At 44.9% G+C, this 22,045-nt stretch overlaps 1 protein-coding gene across 1 annotated transcript in view; it reads right to left on the reverse strand.

Annotated features, from left to right (window-relative positions):
- Window positions 1-8,512: 8,512 nt before the first annotated feature.
- ERCC3 (ERCC excision repair 3, TFIIH core complex helicase subunit) overlaps window positions 8,513-22,045 on the reverse strand; it is a 28,034-nt gene continuing 14,501 nt past the window's right edge. The window contains exons 10-15 of the mRNA XM_058715624.1: window positions 19,452-19,654; window positions 18,666-18,762; window positions 17,442-17,559; window positions 13,071-13,189; window positions 10,739-10,891; window positions 8,513-8,947 (exon numbers count right to left, since the gene is read on the reverse strand). Of these exons, the coding sequence (XP_058571607.1) occupies window positions 8,816-8,947; window positions 10,739-10,891; window positions 13,071-13,189; window positions 17,442-17,559; window positions 18,666-18,762; window positions 19,452-19,654 (822 nt within the window). The 3' untranslated portion in view covers window positions 8,513-8,815. The remainder of the gene's footprint in view (window positions 8,948-10,738; window positions 10,892-13,070; window positions 13,190-17,441; window positions 17,560-18,665; window positions 18,763-19,451; window positions 19,655-22,045) is intronic.

Below are 22,045 nucleotides of genomic sequence, written 5' to 3' on the forward strand. Positions count from 1 at the left end.
AAGTGAATTTCTCTTTAGCCTGCATATGGGGAAAGGCTTCTAACTATGACTCGAAATCCAAACACACTAAATCCACTAAAAGATTGATAAATTTGATTAAAACAAAAAACTGGTTTTGTATGGCAATGTCACCATAAACAAAGTCATAAGACCATCAATACCCTGGGGGAAAATATTTGCAACATATATTACAGAGTAAGGACCAATATGCCAATATATATAAGTAACTTAAAAATTGAGGAGACAGAAAGGGGAGAGGGGGCAAGGAAAAACTGGCAGAAGACGAGAACAGACCATTAAAAATTTTATATGTGAAAATGAAAAGATTTTCAACCTCATTCCTAAAACTAATTTAAAACTACACTAAAATACTGCTTCTCACCTATCATATTGACAAAATTTTAAAATTACAATACATTCTGATAGTGAGGCTGTGGATAAAGAAGCATCTCATAGACTGCTGGAGGGAATGTGAATTAGAACAACCATCATAGAGAGTAATTTGGCAGTCTCTAGCAAAACTACACTTGCATTTACCTTTTGAATTAGCAATCCCATTTCTAAGAATTTACCATGTTGATATACTTCCAACGATAAGAAAATACATTGCACAATGTTTATTAGAAGCAATGTTTGCAGCTGTAGAATATTTTCAATAATCTAAATGCCACACATAAGACTGTTGTCTTAGTCTGCTCTGGCTGTTATAAGGAAATACCGTAGACTGGTGGCTCACAGTTCTGGAAGTTGAGAGGGCCAAGATCATGGCGCCGGTGGATTTGATGTCTAGTGAGGACCCACTTGCTGGCTTGCAGATGGCAGCTTCCTGTCTGTATACTCACACCGCCTTTCCTCTGTGCAAGCTTGTGGAGACAGGGAGAAAGCGCCTGTGTCTTGCTCTTCTAATAGGGCACTGATCCCATTAGGGGACTCCACCCCCATCTAAATCTAATCACCTCCTCAAGGCCCCACCTTCTAATACCATCACAATGGGGGTTAGGACTTCAAAATGAGCATTTTGAGAGGATACAAACATTCAGTCCATAGTATCAGTGGTTAAAAGAACATGGTACCTTCACAAAATAGATTACTGTCAGTTGTTTAAAAAAGAGAGAGAGAGAGAGAGAGGGAGAGCTCTATGAATTGATATGGTTTTCCAGAATTTATTAAGTTAAAAAAAAACAAAAAAGCAGGGGCACCTGGTTGGCTCAGTCGATAGAGAATGTGACTCTTAATCTCAGGGTCATGAGTTCAAGCCCCATGTTGGGTATAGAAATTACTAAAATAAAAACTGTAAAAAGCAAAGGGCAGAAGATGATCTACAGTATACTACCTATTGTATAAGAAAGAACAAATAATAATAAAGAAGGAAAAAATAAGAAAATATACATGTATTTACTCATTTGAGCATAAGGAAACACAGCCAAGCTAAAAAGAAAGCTTAGATCAGATGCCTGTTGGACATAGGATGCCTGCATAGGATGCCTGCATTTTTATATCTGCAGAATTTGTAGCAATGTCCCCTCTCTCATTCCTGATATTGGTAATTTGTGTCTTCTGCATTTTTTTTTTTTTATCAGTCTGGCTAACGGTTTATCAATTTTACTGATTTTTTCAAGGAACATGTTTTCAGTTTTGTTGCCTTTCTGCATTGCTTTGTTTCCCATCGCATGGATTTTCTGCTTTAAAAAAAATCTTTGTTTTCCTTAGTCTTTTGCTCTTCCTTTTCTAGTTTCTTAAACTGAAAGCTGAGGTCACTGAGTTAAGATCTTTCTTCTTTTCTCTTATAGGTTAATACTATACATTTCCCTCTAAGGACAGGACAAGCTGCATGTCCCAATTTTTGATAGGCTGGCTTCTGTTCTATGTTCTTTTATGTTATGGTCAGTCAGGTGTAGCTACAAGAGAAGACACAGGAGAGGTTCAGGAAGACAAGTTTATGATACTCACAGGTCCTAGACACCTGAGGCACAACATAGCACGCCACACAGGGCCACGGGGGGACGTCTTGGTGTGCTCAGCAGGCAGAAAGCAGGGGTGGAGGGGGAAGGCTGGGGCTAGAACCTTTACTGGAGTTTCTGTGGGACAGGCAAAGAAGGGCAGGATGAACACTTTAGGAGTGTCCAGTTTGAATAATTTCAGTGGGCTCTGAACTAGCGGGATGGTCCCTAGTTGCCCACACCTCTACTAAGGTGGCAGAATCTTGCTTCTTGGGGAGTATGAACCAGATATAGGAGGCCTGGTTCTGGATTGGTTAGTTTGCAAATCGGAGACAGGCTCCTAGCTGGACCTCTTCTGCCTCCAGAACTGGCTAGCCCTAGGAGGGTCAGTCTCTCCCCAGCCAGAAAGGTTTTTAAGACACCAAAACACTGTAATTTAGAGAAATAAAAAATATATAAACAACATGGTTTTCATTTTCACTCAATTCAAAAATACTAAATTCCCTTTTGAGGTTTTAGATTTAGAATTGTTTTACTTGGTTTTCAAATAGCCCAGGGGCGGGGAGGTTTCCCAGAGATCTTTCTTTTATCGATTTTTAATTTAATTCCACTGTGGTCACAGAACATAGTTGGTATGACTTGAATCGTTTTAAATTAATGGGGACCTGCTGTATGGCCCAGAATTGAATCTGTCCTGGCAAACGGTCTGTCTGACCTGGAGAAGAATGTGTATTCTGCTCTTAGTGGGTGGCGTTCCAGAAGCGTCAATTAAGTCAACCAGGTGGATGGCATTGTCTTCTGTCTTAACTGATTTTTGGTCTACTTACTCTATTAATTATTGAGAGAAAGGTATTAAAATTTCTGAATACGAGTGTCTTATTCCTGCTTGCGGGTGTATCAGTTTTTGCTCTGTGTATTTAAAAAAAATTTTTTTTAATGTTTATTTATTTTTAAGAGAGAGAGAGACACAGGGTGTGAGCAGAAGAGGGTCAGAGAGAGAGGGAGTCCGAAGCAGGCACCAGGCTCTGAGCTGTCAGCACAGAGCCCAACGTGGGGCTCGAACTCATGAACGGTGAGATCATGACCTGAGCTAAAGTAGGACGCTCAACTGACTAAGCCACCCAGGCGTCCCACCCCATATATTTTTAAACTGTTACTGGGGACCTAAATGTTTAGAGTTATTCCCACTTTATCATTATAGAATGACACTCTTTATCCCGGGTCATAGTCTATGCTCTGAAATCTACTTCACCCAATAGTATAGCTACTCCAGCTTTCTTTTGCTTAGTGTTAAGACAATATTTTTTTTCTCCTTCTTTTGCTTTTAACCTATTTGCATCCTAATATTTCAACCTGTAGGCAGCATAGTTGGGTCCTTGTTCTCAGAATCTGACAATGTCTACCTTTTAATTGAGGGCGTTCAGATCATTTTCTGTTTACTCTAGATTTTCCCATCTGCCTCTTATTCCCTTTATCCACTTTTCTTAGGGTGTAGTATTTTTCATGATTCCGTTTTATCTCCTGTGTTGGATTAGAAGCCATAATCCTTTGCCGTGCTATTTTCATGGTTGCTTAAGAGGTTTTTTAACTAATCACAGACTACTTTCAAGTCGTATTGTACCACATTATATATAATACAGAAACCTTACAATAGCATATTTCCATCTCTACTCTCGTGGCTTTTGTGCTGTTGTTACACATTTTACTTTTGTAAACTCCACGATACATTAGCCTTGCTTTAAACAGTTATTTTTTTATTGTGGTGATAGATAACAAAATTTACCACCTTAACCACATTTAAGTATACAGTTCAATGGCATTAATCACAGTCATGTTGTTGTGCAAGAATGACCATGATCCATCTTTCCAGAACTCGGCAATAAATTCTTTACAAAAAGAGATGTGAATAATAAGAAAATCTTTTCTATTTACCAATGTCGTTTGCAGTCATGACCTCGCGATTTCATGAGTTCAAGCCCCGCGTTGGGCTCTGTGCTGACAGTGTGGAGCCTGCTGGGGATTCTCTCTCTCCCTCCCCCACTCACGCTGTCCCTGTCTCTCTCAAAATAAATAAATAAACTTAAAAAAAGAAAGAACTTCCTTAAACCTGACTCAGAGGCAGGTCAGCTAGTGATGAATTCTTTCTGCTGATATCTTTATCCATGTTCCCTGTACACAAAATGTCCTCTGGTTCCTTTTCGATTTTCTCTTTACCGCTGGTTTTAAGCAATTTGCTTTTGATGTATCCTTGGTGTTATTTCCTGTGCTTGGAGTTCATTTTGTTTCTTGGAACTGGGGGCTTACAGTTTTCATCAAGCTTAGAAAAATTTCAGCCATTTTTTTTCCAACCCTTTTTTTTTTTCCTATCTTCCTTTCTTCCTCTTCTGCTTCAAGGATTCCAAACACACGCATATCCGGCCACCTGAAGTTGCCCCACAGCTCACTAATGGCTCTGCTCATTTTGTTTCAGTCTTTTTTTTTTGTTTCATTTCATTTAAATTAATGTTTCAAGTGCACCAATCTTTCCTTCCACAACATCTGATCTCCAATAATCGCACTGTTTTAGTTGTCAGTTGCAGTTGGGAGAGGCTGAGAATTTTTTAAACCATCAAGAAATGGCTTTTTTAAAAACAGTTCTGCCCTCCATTTGCATTTTACTACTTCAGCAGCAAGAAGAAATCAGGCGGCACCTTGAACACTGCTTGCAAATCTTGCAAGCCTAGATCACAAAGTTCGTTAGAACGTCCTGCTCTCCACAAAACCTCAGTTGATAGTGCCACTAAGTTTTGCCACCATGTAAGAGACCCCCCCAATACCTAGTTTCAGGTCACGATCTTGCGGTCAGTGGGTTCAAGCCCCGTGTCGGGCTCTGTGCTGACAACTCGGAGCCTGGAACCTGCTTTGGATTCTGTCTCCCTCTCTCTCTGCCTGTCCTCTGCTCGCACTCTGTGTCTCTCTCTCTCAAAAATAAACATTAAAAAAAGATATGTAACCAATAGGAAATTTTTTAAATTTAAAATTCAGCAGCTTCAAATGACATTTACTATCTCATAGTTTCTGTACCTCAGGAATCCAGGGCCTTAGCTGGGTCCTCTGGCTCGGGGTCTCTCACGGGCTGCCATCAGGGGTAGGTTAGGGCTGTGGTCATCTCAAGGCTCGACTGGTGGAGGATCCATTTCCAAGCTCACTCATATGGTGGTTGGTAGGATTCAGTCCCTCATGGCCTACTGGACCGAGTCCCTCCACTGACCTCCCCACTCAGTTCCATGCCATGTGGAACTCTCCAGGGAGCAGCTCGCTTGGTCAGAGCAAACAACCAAGAGGTGCCAGAGACAGTACGGGAACAAGAAAAAGTCAAAGTCTTTTGTCACCTGATCTTGGAAGCAATAGCCATCTCTTTTGATGGATTTTTTCCATCAAAAAATAGCAAGTCTACTTCCAGCTCACATTTAAGGGAGGGGATTGATTACATCCATAGTTTTTTGTTTTTTTTGTTTTTTTTTTCATTTTAGACACTGTAGTTTTAATCTCTAGAAGTTTTCCATGGGATTTTGTTTTATTTTTGAGAGAGAAAGAGAGATGGCGTGAGTGGAGGAGGGGCAGAGAGAGGGAGACACAGAATCCAAAGCAGGCTCCAGGCTCTGAGCTGTCAGCACAGAGCCCGATGTGGGGCTTGAACTCACAAACCGTGAGATCATGACCTGACCCAAAGTCGGGCGCCTAACCAACTGAGCCACCCTAGCGCCCTGCTATTGGATTTTTATATCTTGTGTTAACACATTCCATCTTTCTTCTGGCTTTGCCAGCATCTGGAGTACAGTTACAACTTTTAATGGCCTGTGTCCTAATTGTATCATCTGGGTCATTTCTGGATCCATTTTATTTTCCTTTTCATTAGGGATGCTATTTTATTTGCTCTTTGCTTGCCTGGTAGGTTCTGATTGGATGTCAGACATCATGAGTTTTATCAGTTGCAAGGTATTTTTGTATTGCAACAATTAGCTTTGTTCTCGGATTGCCGTTAAGTATGTGCACTTTGATCATTTTGGGTCTCAGTTTTAAACTTTGTTAGGATGGAGGAAGTGTGAATTTGGGTGTAACTTCACACACTACTGAGGCAGAGCCTGGCTGAATGTTCTACTACATGCCCTGTGATTATGAGGTTTCTCACCCTGGCTGATGGGAACAGGAACAACCAGGTCCTGGGTAAAGCTCCCCCAACCCATTCATGTGGTTCCTTATACGCGTATGCTGACCAGTGGTCAGTGGAAGGTCAGGGAACCCTAAGCAAACCTCTCTAGTTCTTTGTGCAGCTGTCCTCTCCAGTTTTGTCCTGCGAATCCCATTTCCTGGGGCTGTGAGAGCTGGCTCAGGGCAAAGGCAGGAGGAAGGCACAGCAGCGTAGGTAGTTGCCAGTAGGTAGTTCACTCACAACTCCCCTCAGGGCACAAGCAGGCAGGGTCACAGTGTTACTTTTAAGTCCACGAACATGAACCCTTTTTTAAAGTTCTCAAGGATTTTTTTTTTTTTTTAACTTTTCTAAAGTCCATAAACACTTTTCAGAATCCCATTCAGTACTCCCTGGGCACCTGCCATACACCAGTTATGGAGGAATAGACAGAGTTCAGACATGTAAAAAACAAAGAAAAACACCACCATAAATTAGGACATAGCACAGCGGAGGCAAAAAATGGGAGTGTGGAAGATGTGTCTGGCCTTGTCACAGGTAAACAAAGGGTAAACAAGACAAGTCTTGTCTATATCATGTGTGGAAGGGTGGTTCTCTGCTGTAAGCAGTTTTCCAGAACATAAAGGATGGATTCCTTTTAACAGTCCCCGTTTTCCAGGATCACAGGGCTTGGGGTCAAGGTCCACATTACCAGTAGACATGTTACAGAACAAGAAAACAGTGAGCACCAAGGACAGAAATGTGCAAATACAAGAAGTGCTTGGTATCAGTCGCGTATCTCAAGCATAAAGGTGTGACCAGAGAGAAGAATTTGGAAATAATAGGCATTCAGGTTTGATGATCAGGTTTGAGACATCTGGGTGCCAGCCCATCAGGGTGAGTAATTAGTAGGTGTACAGGCCTCGGCACACACAGGCCTGAGCCCAGGCCTCATGTCTGGCTGCTATGGGCCATTTCTGGGGTTTGCGCAGAGCAGTTGGCTGCTGACCAGACTATGACTGTTTGTCCCCAAAAGGTCAGCTCAGAAAAGCAGAAATCCGGAAAGGTGGCTCTCGCTTCAAAGCACTCCTGACCAAAGACGTACGGTCTTCCCAGGCCCGGCCTGCAGCCGCTTCACAGAGCAGCCACAGCAAAGAGCGCTGCTGCTGAGCCGGAGGCCGGACAGGGACTCCTAATTTAGAGGCCTTTTGTAGCACAGGATTTCAACACTTCCCAGAGGTGAGCACTGTCGCCTATTAGGATGAACCTCCTTCTCAAATTAACAAGTTTTTCTTCATGACCTATGCATGCCTTGTGTGTGTGTCTTTTTAATGGAACAATCCTGCTTTTTTTGTCCTTCCTGCTTTTCTTTCATACCAGGAACAAGAGAGAAGACATTTCTCAGAAGAAAGGAACTAGCAATTAAAGACCCAAGGGGATTAAACTGCTATAAGAAGAGGTATAAAAATAAGGAGGGGGACAAACCATAAGACACTCTTAAAATGCAAAACTGAGGACTACTGGAGGGGGTGTGGGTGGGGGGATGAGCTAAATGGACAAGGGGCATTAAGGAGGGCACTTGTTGGGATGAGCACCGGGTGTTATACATAGGGAATGAATCACTGGAACTACTCCTGAAATTGTTATTGTACTATATATGCTAACCTGGATGTAAATTAAAAATAGCAACATAACATAAAAATAAAAATAAAATAAATTACATTACATTAAAATTAAAATAAAAACTGCTATTAGAAGAGGAATCCAGCCTACCAACAATATCAAAAGTGGATCTGGGAGAGAAATAAGAGACCCACCAGAGAAGCCATGTGCACGGTGGCTCCCTAAACATGTGATGGCCCCCGAGTGACCTACAGGACCTGCACACAGGGGCGCCGCGCGTGGAAGGCACAGAGGCCAAACAGTGACCAGGCAGCACTGCAGCCCATGTGAGCTCCTCCCTCTCTCTGGGCCTCTCCCCTGTCAACACCTCAACACCAAGTAGCAAGTCTTCTGTATCTTGGGATGTGTCTCCCAGTAGCTCCTCAGGGATGTGCCCCATTTTACTCCCTGGTGCCTACTACAAAGGGGGCCTTGATGGAGGTTTGTCACCTAGACGTAGCCCCTGCCTGTGACAAGGCATAAGAACACCTGTAATAAAGAGTGCTTGGGGCGCCTGGGTGGCTGAGTCGGCCAAGCATCTGACTCCTGATTTCGGCTCAGGTTGTGATCTCACCAACCGGGAGACAGCCCTGCACTGGGCTCTGCGCTGACAGCATGGAGCCTGCTTGGGATTCTCTCTCTCCTCTTCCTCTCTCTCTCTCTCTCTCTCTCTTTGCCCCTCCCCTGCTCTCGCTCATGCACTCTCTCAAAATAAATAAACGTCAAAAAAAAAAAAAAAAGAGTTGTTAAATGTTCCATTTATACACCTTAAACATTACAAAGATTTATATACAGGAATGACCACTCCCCAAGATTGGAAAATGGTCTAGGAACCCCCAAAAATATAGTCTCCCAACTTTTTCAAAAAGCCCTGGATGATTCACAAAGACAGAGCCAAGCTCTCAATGCATTTTCCTCAACACAGTTAACAAACACTGCATCTAGATCATGTTGGCCAATGCCAGAGGAAAGATTATGATACGGAAAATCCCTCTCCAGCAGTGGTGCTGAGCACCCTGGCTTGACCTGGGTGACCGTGTGGCCATCATTTCCTGAATCGCTTGAAGAGTGGGTGCACGTGCTTTGTGGAAGTCTTGCCCCGTGACGAGTGGTACTCCATGTACACGGTGTCGTCGGCCCCAGACATAGAGCTCATTGTGCCAAAGCGCCGAGACACCTGCAGGAGAACCCAGCCCAAGGTTAGTTTACAAGGGGAAAGACACTCCTTTTAGAACATTTATAATTGTAGTAAGTTTTTCAAAGTTTTTAATATTTTTTTTAGAACATTTATTGACTACTTACTATGTCTCAGGCATTATACTAAACAGTTCACATGCATTTACATGTTATTAACTCATCTAATCCTCCCAATCATTATAATCCTCATTTTACAGATGAAGAAACTGAGGCACAGAGAGATTAAGTAACTTGTCCAAGATTACACAGCTCTTAAAGAGACGGGATTTCAACTCTGGCAGCCAGCTTCAGATTCCCTATTCTTAACCATAATGCTATTCTGCTTCTCTTACTAACAATTTATGAACAGAATTTTTCAACAGTGAGAACAGTGGTCCCCCAACAGCTCAAGACTCCACCATAAGGTTTTGAATCAAATGGAAAGCCAGAAAGCCCTGGGCTTGAATCTTGGATCTACCTCTCACTGTGGACAAATACTGAATGTCTGCACCTCAATGAACTCATCTATAAAATGGGGACAGCCACATCTGTCTTGACATACATGGTGTGAACAGAAATCACACAGGCAGGGTTTGACCCAGAGCCTTGCACACCACTTGCACCAGATTACAAGCCGACATACAGGCACCTAGCAATGCCAACCTGACCTTAGGTGACTCCCTGGTTGGTGGCATTGACCAGGCATTCCAAGGACACAGTGAGAGGCAAGCATCCATGAGGGAAGGCTCAGACACCTCTGAGCTGGTCTGGTCCCCCAGTCTCAGGCTAGAGGAAGGGCAGCACCTCCCCGGGGGACAGTGTATTTCTTCCTTCACCCCAACCACTGCTCACTTCTTAGCTCTAACATCAATATAGTTTCCAATGTACCTGACTACACCGTACTTTCCTCTTGGAAGAGCCAGATAAGAACGCCCCATAATGGTACTTTCATTAGTTATACCATATTATATAGGACTGGGCACAGGCAGGCATTCAGTAACTATTTGTAGAATAAATGGAAAGTTCACTATTTTCAGAGAACTCTACATATTTTAATTAATTTTATTTTAGAGGCAGAGACAGAGCACTAGCTGAGGAGAGGGGCGGGGGGGACAGAGAATCTCAAGCAGGCTCCAAGCTCAGCGTGAAGCCTCTATGGGGCTTTGACTTGAGCTAAAATAAAAAGTCAGACGCTCAACCAACCCAGCCACCCAGGTGCTCCTTTTTAATTTTTTTTAATTTAAATTTTCTTTTTATAATGTGAGAGAGAAAGAGAGACAGAGAGAACTCTACATTTTTCAAGATAAATACTGAAACTAGCTGGGAGAGGATCCTTAGACCCACCTTACTGGACAACTTACTGGACTAGACCCACCTAAGCTGGACGGCTTAGCTCTATTACTGAGGAGGAAGCCAGAGTTGAATTGGCCTGTGCAAGGCCCTGGACGGCGGGCCCAGGCCTGCAACACCCCCTCCTGCAGTCACCTGGGAGCCGGCCTGGGGCCACATTTGCCATCCTGGGCTCCCCCATTCTGTGCACAGAGCAGGGGGCCAGCCACAGACTATGGGCGTGGCCACATGAAACAGCGTGTCCAGAAGGAAGGATGCACCGAAAGGTTAACGGGGGCAATTTCTGTTATTCTCTTCTCCACAGCTTCCTGGTCTTTCCAAGTCTTTATGGAGGTCGCACAGGTGCACACGCACACATGCACAAGGGACGCAGTGCATGCGGGCGCATAAGAACTCTGTCTTTTGGGAGAACTGGCAGGTGGGGCATCACCCACTCACTCACCTGGCTGGACCTGGAGCCAAATTCTCCTGCCACCACCTCTTCCTCTGCATCCAGGTCAGTGGCTGCCAGGACCTTCTGTAGGAGCTGTTGTTGCTCTTCCCTCGTGGAAAACGCCAGCTCTTCTTCCTCCATACCAGCCAGCTTTGTGATCACCTATAAAGCCGAAATCAGCAGGCCACATGGCCCCTTCTGTTTTGCCTCCCTCGGACCCAGCTGAGCAGGTGGCTAAAAACGGAGAGCTCCTCTCTGGCATTGCAGAGACCAGCTTCAGAGCCATCTGTAACAGGGAGCTTAACTGATGACTGCGGGGCAAGAGATGGGAAGGAAATTCCAGAGAAACCTACTCCCAGAACAGCAAATCCATAATCACTTACAGACAACCAATGGGACCTTGACAACTCTAATGCACCCCCATGGCAGTATTCCACCTTGCACCAGGTAAAGGAAGGGACCAAAGATGGAGGGCACAGCCTGCCGCCCTCAGGAAGGGTCTTCAGCCCCCTGGGCTTGGCCCATAGGACTTCCAGCAGGACGGCACTTAGAAATGAGAGCATGTCGGGGTGCCTGGGTGGCTTAGTCGGTTGAGCCTCTGACTTCGGCTCAGGTCATGATCTCAGTCTGTGAGTTCGAGTTCCGTGTCAGGCTCTGTGCTGACAGCTCAGAGCCTGGAGCCTGCTTCAGATTCTGTGTCTCCCTCTCTCTCTGCCCCTCCCCTGCTCATGCTCTGTCTCTGTCTCAAAAATAAGTAAAAACATTAAAAAAAAAAAAAAAAAAAAAAAAGAAATGAGAGCATGTCAAGGTGGGTTTGCAGCACTTTCTTCTAAGACAGCAAGAGAACAGCATGTAGAGATGTGGTCTTCCCTTCTTTGGAGGTGACTCACTATGAGGCCTACCAATCCCTGAAGAAAGCCAGGACTGATGACGTAGAGAAATCCTCCCTCCCCCCGCCCCCGCCCCCGGCTAAATCTTCTCATAATTTTAATGAGAAGAAAAGGCCTAGAAGTAGGGATCTGGCTGAGCCCGTCAGGGGGCCACAGGCCCAGAGCATAAACATCAGGCGTTTCTGCCCTGGCCTGACCACCCCTCTGGGAAGTCCAGGGTCATGATCGCAGGAGCTCTAACCGGGCTGCTCTCAGCAGGCAGCTCTGAAGGCAAGTGGGGCAAAGGCCCCTCCGACCAGCAGACAATCGCAGGTCCAGGTGCCTTTCTGCCAAGGGCACCTTCCAAAAAGCCCAGGACATGACCTGATTTGGCACATGTTCTCTCACTGGACTCTCCAGGGATCAGGACGTATGAATGTTACTATCACCACCTACTTTTCACAGACACATAAAAAGGTCATAATGCAAATCCTTCAAAATACGGTCAAGCATCCTATCCTCTAGCCCAGCATGAGAAATCTGAAACTGTCACTGCTTCCAGCTAAAAAAGGAGGGGTCAGACGACCCTGACCTCTTATCTATGGTTAATGACAGAAGCTGGCCAACCTGAAAAAGACACAAGCGAAAGGATCTGAAAAGGCAGCCTGCAGTCTTCTGAGAACCAAGAATCTGGGAACCTACATGTTCTAGGGGTATCCTTTTAGTCCCCAGCTTCCAGCACCCTCCATCTACCCCCACAAACAAAAACCTTTAGGGGCACAAAATCGTGACATAACCTTTCCACCTGTGTCAACAGAAGAGAACACAAACATGGCAGCCGGTGGAAGTCAGCCAAAACGTTAGCACCTCCCAAACTGCACAACCGTGGGTTCATAGCGCATGGACACCTGTGCCGTGAGGCCCCTGAGGCTGACTGACAGCACAGCTCACCCAGCACCCAGTGGGGTGCCCCATTGGAGCCGACCTTGTATCACAAATCAGGTGTGTGAACAACTTGGGAAACCCTGAGCTCCAGTGGACAGCCACTGCTGATGCAGGAAAGTAATCCCAAGGGGCTCAGGGTGGCACAGTGACGGCCGTAGCTCTGAGGTGTCCCGAGTCCTGCCAGGAAGCACATCTTCCTGCTGACAGCTAACATTCTTCTTCCAAGACAACTGTAAAATCTGAACAAGTAGACACTCCAGACCCCCCACTTCGGAGGCCCCATTCTTTAACCATTCACTGTGGGAAGGCCGGGCAGGAAGGGATCCTGCACGATATTTTCCCTCAAAGTCCCTGGCAATTCATGCAGAGATACAGGGAACGTGAGGCGGGGTTTCCAATGCCCTCATGCTCTGTGCCTGCCTAGGCTGTCCCCCAGTGGTGCTGATGGCGGCTCCCCCTTTTCCTGGAGGTGCGGGCACAAAGCAAGCCTCGGTTCTATTCTCACCACGCATTTAATGAATACATACCTTAAAGCTATAACCCTGGTCTACCAAGAACCTCTGCCGCTTGGTTGAGTAAGCCATTTCCTGTGTGTCCTGGGACACCAACGAGTAGAAGAAGGCATTGTACTCCTCTGCCACCATTCCTTAAGGGAGGCAAGGAAAAGACAAACATCATATGACTTCACTCACGTGGAATTTAAGATACAAAACAGGTGAACATAAGGGAAGGGAAGCAAAAATAAAAACAGGGAGGGGGACAAAACGTAAAAGATTATTAAATATACAGAACACACAGAAGGTTGCTGGAGGGGCTGTGGGAGGGGCGATGGGCTAAATGGACAAGGGGCATTAAGGAGGACACTTGTTGGGATGAGCACTGGGGTTATACATAGGGGATGAATCACTGGAATCTACTCCTGAAATCATTGTTGCACTATATGCTAGCTAACTTGGATGTAATTAATAAAATATATACATATAATAATTAATATTATATATGTAATATATAAACATAAATAAAATATATTTTTTATAATTAATACTATTTACATATATTATTATTTCATACACACACACACACACACACACACACGCACATATGTAACATATATAAAAAGAGAGAGGGAAGGAAAAAGGACAACATTAGCTGTTACGATGCCTGGAAGCAAGGCTCCAGGGCTCAAAAGTATGCTGACCCCGCACAATGTGAGAGTTAGGGCGCTGAACCCCTAACCCTGCAGAGCTGAAAACCCACATAACATCTAATTCCCCCAAAACTTAACTACTAATAGCCTACTGCTGACCAGAAGGCTTACCAGTAATATGGAATACTTGATGAATACGTATTTTGCATGTTATACATATTACATACTATTTTTAGTATAAAGTAAACCAGAAAAAGAACACGTTATTAAGAAAATCGTGAACAAAAGTACACTCCCAGTACTGGAGTTATCCAAAAAAAACCCCACAGCTCAAACTACAGTTCAAGGGTCAACAACAATGCAGTGGGAGAGCTTTGCAGTCAAGGGGCTAATGGCCTGGACTCTGTGTGGGCACTTACTTCATCAAAATTAAAAATGTTTGGTTAAAGAACACCATTAAGAAAGTGAAAAAACAACCCACAGAATGGGAGAAAATATTTACAGAGCATGTATCTGATAAGGAATTTATATCTGGACTATATAAAGAACTATTACAAGCCAATAATGAAAAGACAAATGACCCAATTATAAGAAGAGCAAAGGATCTGAACTGACATTTCTTTTTAAAGAAATTTTAATTGTTTGTTTATTTATTTATTTTGAGAGAGAGAGAGAGAAAGAGTTCAAGCAGGGGAGGGGCAGAGAGAGAGGGAGAGAGAATCCTAAGCAGACTCCGCACTGATAGCAGAAAGCCCAATGTGGGGCTTGAACCCATGAACCACAAGATCATTACCTGAGATGAAATTAAGAGTCGGAGGCTTAACTAAGCCACCCACGTGCCCCTGAACAGACCTTTCTCCAAAGAAAATATACAAATGACCAATGAGCCCATGAAAAGCATTGAACATATTAGTCATCAGGAAAATGCAAACCACAACCACAATGAGGTACCACCTGCCACTCCCTAGGATGGCTAGAATCAAAAAAGATCAGGGTGCCTGTGTGGCTCAGAAGGTTTAAGCGTCTGACATGGCTCAGGTCATGATCTCATGGTACATGAGTTCGAGCCCCACGGTGGGCTCTGTGCTGACAGCTTGGAGCCTGGGGCCTGCTTGGGATTCTGTCTCCCTCTCTCTGCCCCTCCCCAACTTGCACATGCTCTCTCTCACCCTCTCTCTCTCAAAAATAAACAAACATTTAAATAAAAAAAAGTTTTAAAGAAAGGTTATTACAGCTATTGTCAAGGATGTAGAGAAACTGGATTCCTCACACATTGCTGCTAAGAGTGTCAAATGGTGCAGCCGTTCTGGAGGATAGTCTGGTAGTTTATTAAGATGTTCAACAGAGTTACCACATGACTCAACAATCTACTCCTAGTTATACCCAACAGACCTGAAAACATACACCCACACAAATTTGCACATGACTTTCATAGCAGCAGTATTCCTAAGAGCCAAAAGTGGAAACAACCCAAGTGTTTGTCAATAGAAGAACGAATAAATAAGACACACAATGGAATATTATTCAGCATTAAAAAGGAAGGAAATACTGATACATACTACAATAAAGATGATTCTTGTGAAAACATCATGCTAGTGAAAAAGGCAGTCACAAAAGACCCAGACTGCATGATTCCATACATATGAAATGTCTAGAATGAGCACAATTATCAAGGTAAAAACAGTCATGATTGCCTGCAGGTGAGGCTGGGAGGCAAGAAGAAAGGAAGAGTTACTGCCAATGGGAAAGGGTTTCTTTCCTGGAGAGATGAGAATATTCTAAATACAGACTGTGGTGATGGTTATACACTTTGCAATTATATTAAGAACCAATGGGGGCACCTGGGTGGCTCAGTTGGTTAAGCGTACAACTTCAGCTCAGGTCGTGATCTCAAGGTTCATGGGCTCAAGCCCCGTGTCAGGCTCTGTGCTGACAGCTCGGAACCTGGAACCTGCTTCAGGTTCTGTGTCTCCCTCTCTCTCTGCCCCTTGCCCACTCACACCCTGTCTCTTCCTCAAAAATAAATGTTTTTAAAAAAAAAAAGAACCAATGAACTGGGGCACCTGGGTGGCTCAGTCAAAGTGTCTGACTTCAGCTCAGGTCATGATCTCACAGTTTGTGAGTTCGAGTCCCACGTTGGACTCTCTGCTGTTAGCTCAGAGCCCACTTCGGATCCTCTGTCCCCTTCTCTCTCTACCCCTTCCCTGCTCTCATTCGCTCTCTGTATCTCTCTCTCAAGAATAAACATTAAGAAACAACAAATTAATGAACTATACACTTCCAGTGGACCGACTATATGGTTTGTGAATTCTGTCTCAATAAAGTTGCTTGAAAAAAAAAAAGAAGAAAAAACCCAAAAAAACAAAATCTCAGGTCAGAAAAAAAACCTAGAGCAGAAGAATGATCACAGAAACTAGGACAGAAAATACTGAAGCCTGTAAAACCTGATCCTTCTGGAAAATCTGCACATTTTGCTTCACAGTCCAAATGTCAGCAGGTTCAATATCTGTGTACTGCCTCTGAATTCAATTGTTTCTTAGTCTTACAAGAGCTCACAGATGCAAAGGTAGCAGCCAAATACGTTACATCAAATAGTATTTTTAAAAAAACAAATTCTACTCAAATTCAAAGGGGCTTTAAAATTAGATTTGTTTCTTTTGGGGGGAGGTAATGGGTAAGGCATTAAGTTAATGAGATACATTCACATATACTAGCCAGATGATATTCCTGTCAATTTATAAAAGCTATTGTTTCTCCAGCAGCCTTTTACACTGTTCTATTATATATGGCTCCCTCCTCACAAGAGTCCTTCAAGAGTCCTTCAAGAGGACTGTCACTCCCACTCTGGATGGGAAAGCAAGGCTCAGACCGGCAAACTACCTGCCCAAGGTCACCAGGGTGGTCTGGTGCTCAAGTTCATGCTATTTCTACTAACATGCCCTGTCTCCAGTTTAAATACAATCAGCCACCTCTTAAACACATTCTACAACAGTACGATTCCAACATATGCCCCTACCCTTGTTTCCAGTCACCCTAGCAGTCCAGCTGCCCCTAAGGAAAGCAAATTCCCTGAGGACAGGGCCTGTATCCTGGTTTTAGGGCATGCCTGGTCCCAGGAGGAGAGATGCGGCCACTCTAAGTGTCAGTCCCTGCCACACCCACCGTTAGGGTCAGGGCCCTCTCACCACAGGTAACAAGCAGAGACTCCGGCCTTGCACCCTCATTCACTAAGCACGACACCCCTGCTGCGAGCTGCCGCCCAAGGCAGGACTCTTCACAGGGTGCGCGTGAAGTATCCCCGTGTGGCTGCCCGAGCTGCTCTTTCCAAAGCCCTCCCCAACTCCTGACTCAAGGCCCAGGGTTCAGTTCTAGCTCCCACATGGCACTGGCGGCCCAGCTCTGCTTCCTGCCTTTTATGTCCACAGCACTGCACACTCACACTGCTTCCCTGGCCCCCGATGGCCTACCAACGCGACAGCTCGGCTTAGAGGACACCCAACGTGGAGCAGGCAGCTGCCACAGAGAATGCCCACGTAGGAACTCCGAGGCCAGAGAAAGAACACAAGCCACGCTGATCTTGGTCGTTGCTTTGGGACCCCTCCCTGCGGCATCTACTTAGCCGGGGTCCCGGGGTCCCGGGGTGCCTGCTCACCACCACGGGCACGCAGGCAGCGCAGCCCTACCCTCTTCCGAGTCCAAGTGGCTCAAAAGGAAAGACTTGCTGGAGCAGAAGGCGTAAGGCCGCCTTTACCTTTTTTGGCTCGGAGCACTCGCCCCAGCCTCTGGGCCTCCTGCCGCCGGGAGCCACCATGAGATGAGATCTGAATGAGAACATTTGCTTCTGGCAGATCAAACGATGTGTCACCCACCTACAGAAATGAAACAGCGTTGAGTTTGACAAATTTTTTTTTTTGTTTTTTATCTGGGACAAAAAGAAAACAATCAATTGGCCTGGAATTTAAATAAGCTCTAAAGATAATTGAGAGAGACAAACCCATCCTCTTCCCTCTGTACCGGGGTCCTGAGGATGCAGGCAGGCCTCTAGGACCTTCTGTGAACTCTCCTGAGAGCTGTCCTAAAGAAGCGGGTCAGGACTCCCAGTCCCCACCGGCCATCTCATTTATGCTCCCAGGCCAAGCTGCTAGGGACCAGAGACAAGAGGGCCTATCGACAGAGATTCTTTGTAAAGGATTACTCTTCTTTTTTGCTACAGAAACACATCTGCACAAAACCATCTACACTCGTGACTGGAGGCCAATGAAACCATCAGCACATGTGGGACACAGGACCTGTCAGGGCCCACTGCCCACACCAGGCTGGATCTGGTCAGGGTAGCGGCCTTGGCTTGAGGGTTCCAACCATGGAGGTTCCCAGCACACATCTAAGTGTGGTACTTACTAACCCAGCTGTGATCAACTTCATTGGCAAACCGCATTTATTTTGAGCTCTGGGCCTGTTCTAATCTGAATGCCTGCTCTACACTGTTGGGCCACAGCTTCTAACAGTATCACCGAGCTGGGCCTTTGTGCATTCGCACCATGCCTACATCCACCGCCCACCACACCACGGCATAAGAACAGCCAGGATGAAGGTTGCCCACAGCCCACAGGAAGCAAAAACTCCACAAAGAGAACCTCATCTAAATGTCTACTTCTGCCAGAATAGGTAATGAAAATTTTCCCCTGGGATAGAGAAAATACAATTTAAAATTCCTATATCCCCAAAAGAAGTGGGGAAAACCTCAGTCAAGCAAAGAGACTTTATAAATTGTCCACAACACATTCAACCCCACAACTGCTCCTTCTGCTACCCATCAGAAAGCATTCCTGTCACCAGACACTGGAAACATGGGAATGAGAAGTGACACATGACGTCCCTTCAACAAACATGAATTCATGGCCCTCGCAATCACCCAGTGTCCCCTCTAGCCCTGGGGGTGCTGAGGCCTCACCACCACCCTGCAGGGCACACAGACCTTGGATATGAAGATGGTGTTGATTTTGGGGTTGTGCTTGAAATTCTGGAGAATCTGCATCCTCTCTCCCTGGGATGTAGGACCATAGATATAGGGTCTAAAGAAGAATGAGGTGTGTTAGGAGGACCACAGAATCACCCCCCAATTAACATCAGTGGGAAAAGGAATTCTTGCAAGGTTGCTCCCTCCCGGGAAGCCCTCCACCATGCAAGAATATCAGAGGGAGGCCCATAAAAATGAGGGGCTATAGACCCTCAGCCAAGGTTCTGGTCACCACTCTCTTCAGGATTTCCTCCTTCACATTTTTCCTTGTTTCTGGACTGTGCTTTTTCCTGAATCCACGTCCCTCAATCTAAGCCTAGTGTCTACACGAGCAGTGCTAACACAGCATCCAGGTGGGACTAGGGGCCACTGAGGATGCCGCTGGTGTTTCCTGAGAAGCTCTGTCTAGATGCAGGGCTGGCTGGGATGCTGGCCCAGCCAGCCTTGCCTTCCTGGCCCCTGTACAGTCTGAACTCAGCTCCACCAGAGTGCTCACTCGGCCTGCCATTCCAGATACCAACTTGTGCCCACCTTCGGAGCTCAGCTCATAGATGGAGCCCCACCAAAGCAGCATGACTCTGGCCCCTGACCCCTGGGCTGAGGGTGACCAGGCTGCTGCAGAACCAGACCTTCAGACCCTAAGAGAACTTTGAGAGGCAAAGAAGGAAAACCAGGCACCTTCTGTACTCGGGTTTGGGGGAAGATTAAGCTGCCTTGGGGCAACTCCAACTCTTCACTTCTTACTTGTTCAGCCTAATGGCATATTCTTTCAGGGCAAACACATTGTCGGCAAAGACAATAATCTTGTCATTCCTCCTTTCATGAAACTTGATCAGAAACTGGCAAGCTCTGAATTTGTTGGGGTTCATGGTATACAGCAAGATTCGTTTCTTGGTTTTGATTGCCACATACTCCCGGTAAAACTCAGGAGACATCGGGCACCAAACCTGCGACACAGTAAGAATCAAGGGTCAGTTTGCAAATTTAAACATCACACAACTGGAAACTTTTAAAGACCATTAATTTAGCAGAACTAGCTTTAAAACAAATCAAAACAAAATCAAGTACCTAATGTTGAACCAGGACACTCTCATATTTATCTCTTAACACATAGATATAATAATAATAATTATTATTACTATTATTATTAATGTTTTATTTATTTTCGAGAGAGCACAGCAGGGCAGGGGCAGAGAGAGAGAGGGACAGAGGATCTGAAGCAGGCTGTGCACTGACAGCAGCAAGTCCAATGTGAGGCTTGAACTCACGAACCTCGAGATCATGACCTGAGCTGGTCAGATGTTCAACCGACTGAGCCACCGAGGCACCCCAAACACATAGATTTTTAAATGCATCAATATCTGGGGAATTACTTTCACACCAGCTCCAAGTAAGTAAAGGAAACCAGATTCTCAACCAGTGGTCCAAGTAATCCCTCCCGTTTAGACCACACATCCACACACAAGTCTACACACAGCACTGCTATGGAGAAGCGCACACATACCTCCTAGCTCTGTCTGTTGAATTAGCCTAGCAATAACATCCTAGGAGTAATGAACACACCTAGCACCTAGATCTTGGTTTGTAAATTCCATTCTTTGCTAAAAGGGCACCTTGGAGAAATGGCTGATTTCCAGGGCCAGAATAGGTAGGGAAAGTACCAGATAAACCTAAAATACCTTGCTGTGCCAGAAAGCAAGGAAGTGCTCAAAGAATGGGGACATGTCAAATAGATACAGGAGCCAGGCTGAAGGGGTCCCACTGGTCACATCTGAGACAATTTGACCCTTCAATTAAGAATGACAGGAACACTCTTTGGGGCCTCCTCTGTGCTGGGCCCTTGTGCATAGGCTGCTAGCAAGCTTAAGGAAACTCAGACAAATATACTCAAGTGCCATGGGTTTTAAAGGTCTCAAGGCTGTGAACACACAAAAATGACCCTCTGGAAACTTTGCACTGAACAGGCCACAAAGCCTATCCTGACAGGCTCTGAATTCTGGGGTGTGACCAGTGCCACTTCTGTGTGATCACCACAGACCATTTCTTCATGCTGCAACCACTGTGGACTCAGCTGCTGTCGCTCCATGCCTACCACTGGCCTGAACTCGAATTCTTAGGTTTTGCTGCCACTGTTTTCTGGTTCCCCCTGGGCTGTGTCCTGTTATGACTCCGTTAGAATTTCTAGTTCTTTATAGCCAAAGCAATTCTTTTTCCACAGTAAAATCTTTAAAATCGTGCATTTCACAGAACATGAATGGTCCACAGACATAGGAAGCAATACTCAAGGTCATTAGTAAACAGGAAAATACAAACTAAGATCATAAGGAAGACCATTTTCATACTTAGTATGTCAGCAAACAATTAAAAGAAAATAAAACTCAGTATTATGTACTCAGTATGATGTACTCCACATCACTCAGAAGATGTGGAGTAATCTCACTCACCCGTGATGAGAGTGTCAGCCAGTCCAATACTTTGGAAAACAGTGTTTTCTAGGACACAACTAGTGAAGAGAACAGCCACACAGCCTTTGACCTAGATATGCTACCTCTGGGTGTATCTGCCAGAGCAGTGGCCTTCAGAGTTGAATCATTTTAGGCCACAAACTAAACATTCATATGCATGAACACAGTTGTATTAAACAACATATACTCAAGAACAAAAACAAAAAACAACATCTACCCTTAATGTACTTATGCATTTTGGTAGATTCTATTCTTTCCTGATAATGACCCAATAAAGTAATGTCACCGCTTACTATGGGACCACAGTCCACAGTACAAACAACACTGCTTTAGAAAAAAATGACCCAAGGCCCCAGAAAACAGGTATAAAAATATCTGCAGCAACACTATCACAACAGCAAAAAAAACAGAAACAAAAACAAAACACTAAGCTCCAAATTTATGAAGAATAAATCAGTGGCTTCCTAGGGCTGGGAGCAGAAGCAGGGATTCATGGCAAATGGGCATGAGGGAAATTTCTGGGGTGGTGACGGGGTGGTAGGAAATGCAATTCAAAACTGAAGGGTGAGGACAGCTACATAATTCTTTACACTGACTAAAATCACAGAATTTACTTACTTACAACAGGTGGATGTTATGAAACATCAACTTAACACCTCAATAAAGCTGTTACAAAGACAAACTTAGCAACCCAAGTGTCTGTCAACATTATTTTTAGTGCTGTGCAGTATTTCATCACATATCCTGTTGTGGTATATTTGTACAATGGAATACTGCAGAGCACAGCTACCTGCATCATCAAAAAAGTAATACATTACGCAAGGGATAAAAGTACCAAGCAAGGGACACAAGTCATACGAGAACACACAAAAC

This window comes from Neofelis nebulosa, chromosome 2, assembly GCF_028018385.1.
Source record: "Neofelis nebulosa isolate mNeoNeb1 chromosome 2, mNeoNeb1.pri, whole genome shotgun sequence".
Classification (NCBI taxonomy): domain Eukaryota; kingdom Metazoa; phylum Chordata; class Mammalia; order Carnivora; family Felidae; genus Neofelis; species Neofelis nebulosa.